Source organism: Asparagus officinalis, chromosome 7 (genome assembly GCF_001876935.1).
Source record: "Asparagus officinalis chromosome 7, Aspof.V1, whole genome shotgun sequence".
In the NCBI taxonomy this organism is placed as follows: domain Eukaryota; kingdom Viridiplantae; phylum Streptophyta; class Magnoliopsida; order Asparagales; family Asparagaceae; genus Asparagus; species Asparagus officinalis.
In genome coordinates, this window is record NC_033800.1 from 2,468,603 (window position 1) to 2,473,592 (window position 4,990).

At 42.5% G+C, this 4,990-nt stretch overlaps 3 protein-coding genes across 3 annotated transcripts in view; 2 read left to right on the top strand and 1 right to left on the bottom strand.

Moving 5' to 3' along the window:
- LOC109849936 (rop guanine nucleotide exchange factor 7-like) lies at positions 1–3,531 on the top strand. Its single transcript, XM_020419827.1, is given in 7 exon segments — positions 1–686; positions 1,301–1,417; positions 1,503–1,657; positions 1,793–1,867; positions 1,949–2,239; positions 2,314–2,613; positions 2,690–3,531. Coding segments are annotated over 7 exon segments (1,560 nt in total). The 5' UTR covers positions 1–445; the 3' UTR covers positions 3,071–3,531.
- Positions 2,857–4,990, bottom strand: part of LOC109849938 — a 16,980-nt gene continuing 14,846 nt past the window's right edge. Inside the window, exon 6 of the mRNA XM_020419830.1 lies at positions 2,857–2,927. The gene's annotated coding sequence lies outside the window, so the exon portion shown is untranslated. The remainder of the gene's footprint in view (positions 2,928–4,990) is intronic.
- LOC109850301 lies at positions 4,080–4,934 on the top strand. The gene has a single exon (XM_020420280.1). It carries the CDS (start codon positions 4,080–4,082, stop codon positions 4,932–4,934), a length of 855 nt encoding a protein of 284 aa, XP_020275869.1.

Below are 4,990 nucleotides of genomic sequence, written 5' to 3' on the forward strand. Positions count from 1 at the left end.
GGACGACGAGGATTGAAGCGAAACGGAGCCACAATTTAAAAACCCACCACGTAGCACATTGAGAGAGAGAGAGAGAGAGAGAGAGAGAGGGAGGGAGCGCTTTGCTTTATCTCTGTGTGTTCCTCTTTCATGGAGATCATGTGTTATTAGGGGCCAGCCCCTGCAATGATAGCCAGCCCCAGCCTTCAATTAAACAAAAGAAGAAGAAGAAAAAAAAAACCCATCGAAGTTTCCTTGCAAGTTATTCAAAGGAACCACCCCCTAAAGACAGGCCACCACCCAAGAGCAAAAGCCATAACCACTGCCTCCCATTAACTGAAAGTCCCTCATCGAATCTCAACCCACTTGCTCTTCTTCAGATACCGAGCCTCTAAATCTCTCAGCGACCCTCCATCCTCGAAGGCGTCTCTCTTAGTTGTTAAAATCGTTCCCCTGTTTCAAGGAAATGGGGAATGATTCAGCTGAGAACGGGACCGAAGTGGGGGAGAGTACAGGGAGCAATTTGGGCACAGAGGCTTCGTCGAGCGAAGAGAAGCACAGGTGCGAAAATTCCGAGGAAACCTCAGAGGAGGCAGCGGCGTTGGGCTGGCCGACGTCCGAGAATTCGGGTCCGTGTTTGGTAATCGACGATGAGGAAACCCATTTGGAAGAAGGGAAGACGGATAAGCCTAAGCCCAATGTTTCAGGTATTGGAGTCTTTCTTCTTCTTTGTGGGGTGTGTGTTCAAAACTTTCAAATTTGGTAGTTCAGATTAAAAATGCGCGCATTGTGAGCCTACATGCTTTTGATCAAAACATAGTGAGATAATTTGCTTAAAATACAGAGTGTGGTTCGCTTTCCAGCTCCTTTATCAGAAATTATTTCCACTTTTTTCTTACATATATTTTGATACTTCTGGTCACACACTCGGGGGTTGTTAATTTGCAATATTTTGATATTTTGAGCACTCCATTTCAAATTTAGAAATAAAATAGGATGAACATTAAATACAAAATTGAGGGGAAGTAAAATAGATCCGTATTCGTGTCTTGTAGCGATAAAAAATGGTAGTTGACAACTATTATTGTTATGCGTACTCATTTATCATCCTCGTACGTAGTCCTTGTGCATCCTCCAAACACAAAGATGTTCTACCGTCTCAACTTCAATCAACACAAAGTTCAGCTTCTGCTCGTCAAATTCTCATGTTGTTTTATTTGTAGTTCCCTCGAAGAATACTCTTTCTAAGTAAATGCATAATTTGTCGAGGGGAATATGTATATGCACAATTGCTGATTCCAAATACATGCTGTGCTGCTAGACATTGAGATGATGAAGGAAAGATTTTCAAAATTGTTGCTTGGTGAAGATATGTCGGGGTGTGGAAAAGGCGTATGCACTGCATTGGCAATTTCAAATGCCATTACTAACCTCTGTGGTAAATTTTCATCTCCGTTTCTTGCACAATGAAACTAGGACTCGCTCTGCATTAGTAACTTAAAAACTTCTATCTCCTTTTGCAGCCACAATCTTTGGCCAACTTTGGAGGCTAGAGCCTCTACCTCCGGAAAAGAAATCCATGTGGCAGAGAGAGATGGATTGGCTCCTCTGTGTTAGTGATCATATAGTTGAACTTACACCCTCTTGGCAAACTTTTCCTGATGGGAGCAAGCTTGAGGTAATCAACATTATTGTTTCACAATTTTGAACTCAGTTATAGTGTATTGCATTTGAACTCAGTTATCGTGTATTGCATATTTGTAGCTCAGTAAATTTTGAATAATTCTTTTTTAATCATGATATATGCACCCAGGTTATGACATGTAGGCATCGTTCGGATCTTTTTATCAATCTCCCTGCATTGCGAAAATTAGACCATATGCTCCTTGTAAGTCTTGATAATAAAGGTTATTTAGGTCAAAATTGAGTTGTATAATCTTTTACAACCAACAACTTTTCTCTTTTACAGGAAATATCGGATAGTTTTCATGATCAGGAATTTTGGTATGTTGATCAAGGGATATTAGCACAAGAAACCGATGGCTCAGCCTCTTTCAGGATGCAGTTTCAACGTCAAGAGGAGAAATGGTGGCTGCCCGTACCCCATGTTCCTGCTGGAGGCCTTCAAGAGACCTCAAGAAAGCAACTACAGCACAAACGCGAATGCACAAACCAAATCTTGAAGGCCGCAATGGCCATTAACAGCAACGCTTTAGCTGAAATGGAAGTGCCAGGGTCCTTTATTGACTCATTACCTAAGGTCCGATCTACGAGACATTTAAATACTAACATTTTGTTCATAGATTTGAAACTGACTTTCATTTTAAACTATAGAATGCAAGAGAAAGCCTAGGTGATGTAATTTACAAATACATTACCTCTGATCAGTTCTCCCCTGAGTGCCTCCTAGATTGCCTTGAGTTCTCCTCTGAGCACCAAGCTCTAGAGATAGCCAATCGTGTAGAGGAGTCCCTTTATATATGGCGTCGAAGAACAACAGCGAAGTCTAAAACCAATGCATAGAAAAGGGAGTTGTTGGCTGATAGAGCTGAGAGTCTCTTAATATGCCTGAAGCAGAGATTTCCTGGCCTAACACAAACCACATTGGACATGTGCAAAATTCAATTCAACAAGGTTTTTGCTTTTGCTCATCAAATTTCTCACCTTTACATACTTCAATTTTCCTTGCAACTAAGACTCGCACTTCCAGGATATTGGGAAATCGATTCTAGAAAGTTATTCCAGAGTCTTGGAGAGCCTTGCATTCAACATTGCTGCTCGAATCGATGATCTCCTATATGTTGATGACTTGACTAAGCATTCTGATCAGAAAAATGCCACGATCCCTTATTCAATTTCAGTCTCTAGCACTCCTTATGCTACTGCTTATGGAACTCCAAGCTTCTCACCAGTGCCATTGATTAGCCTAGCTCGGGGAGAGAAAACCCCTTTCAGCATCAGAAAAGGTCATAATCAGGGATTTAGTGTGAAGAAAGTTTTGTCAGACTATCTAAATGGCGAGACGAGAGGGAGAAATGATAGCACTGTTATCAACATTTCAGCCCCGATCCCAAGAATGAACGAGTCATAATTCATCGAGCTCAAAGTAAGATCAGCCCCTAACATGTACATGACGTTTGTAAGAAGCTCATAACCTACTATTTTGACCTATTAAGCCCCTACAGATACCATTTCCAGTCTATTGAGTCCCTCAGACAACAATGCTTTAGCTATGTGTAGGGCAGAGAAACTCCACGAATGCTTAATAGACTGGAAATGATAAGTAGGACTTAGCGCTGTTTCAATAATATGTTATGGGCTTCTTAAAAATGTTAGGTAAATGTCAGGCCTGATCTCACTTTGGGTTTCGATTCATCCGCATCTGGAAATGTAGAAGAAGATCGGCCCGGAGCTTACCTGACTGCTTACTGATTTGTGAAATGTTAGTAGTTTCTGTGATTTGGAATGAGTGCTAGTGTGATGACATGATGATGATTTTTTTTTTCTTTTTTGGAATTTTATACAGAAATGTTTCCACAAGTTACTGAATCATTTCTCTGTTTTGATTCAGAAGTATGGTGAGTTGTCTCGTGACGGATTGAAGCAGAGTGTCCACAAAACAATGCTGTAGCAGCAAATCTCTTGTTGCTTTTATATTTATTGATTGATTACTGTTAGAATATAGAATATATTCTTAGCATTTATTGTCATAATATCTAATTGATTGTTAGAATATAGAATATATTCTTAGCATTTATTGTCATAATATCTAATTGATATTTATCTTGTATAGGTTTCCTCATATGGTTAGTTACCTTGTATAGGATTCCTCATATGGTTAGTGTAGGAGTTTCCTTTTGTAACTCTTACCTATTTTGATTTTGTAAATCACTATATATTGTGAGTAATGAAACACTAAAGACTCACGGCAAATATTCCCTTCTATCTTGGCATCAGAGCTATTTTTTCCCACCTCTTCCAAACCCTCTTCATTTCCCTTCTTCGGCAATTCCATGGCCACTCCAAGCACCAAAACCTCTCCCTTTCACCCGGCGTTGGCCGTATCAAACATCAAAAATTTCATCCCTATAATTCTTGACATGAAGAATGATCAATATTCTTCCTGGGCGGAATTGTTCAAGACCACTACCCGAGCCTATCAAGTCATTGAGCACATCATTCCCCCCATCACCGCTGCCGACTCCTCTGACTTTGACGCTGACGATGGCAACAACGTCGCAGACAAAACTACCGACACCACTGTCGCCAAGACTACCGAAACCTCCGCCGACGATGCATCAACCTGGCAGCGTTTGGATGCCGTGGTCCTCCAATGGATCTACGACACTATCTCCAATGATCTATTGCACACAATCATTGAGCCAGACTCAACGGCCCAACAGGCATGGGATTGCCTTGACGATATTTTCCAGGACAATAAAAATTCCCGGGCCGTCTACTTGGAAAATCAGTTCACCAACACCCGCCTTGAGAATTTTTCGAATGTCTCTGCCTATTGTCGTGCCTTGAAGGTTCTTTCTGATCAACTTGCCAACGTCGGTGTGCCTGTCACCAACCACCGCCTTGTTCTCCGCCTCGTCAACAAACTCCCGGCCCAGTATGACACTGTTGCATTTTTAATTCAACAAACGGAACATCTCCCTCCTTTCTACAAAGCCCGCTCCATGGTCACCTTGGAGGAGACCCGCAAAGCTCACCAGGCCGGATCCTCATCCGCCGCTGCCTTAGTCTCCTTGGCAAACCCCCCTCCTCGGGCCACAGATCACTCAGCAGTACATGCTGCCTCTCAGGCCGCAAACCCGCCGCATAATCAACACTATGGCAGTCAGCACAGTCGCGGTCGTGGAGGACGAGGCCGAAATAACGAAAATCGCAGTCGCAATCACAACGGGGATGGACGCGGTGGCAATCATCATCCTCCGACGCAAATTTAGGCTCTGGGCGGTCCGTGGTCGACTCCCCCACCGTGGGGATCATGGATGCAACAGTC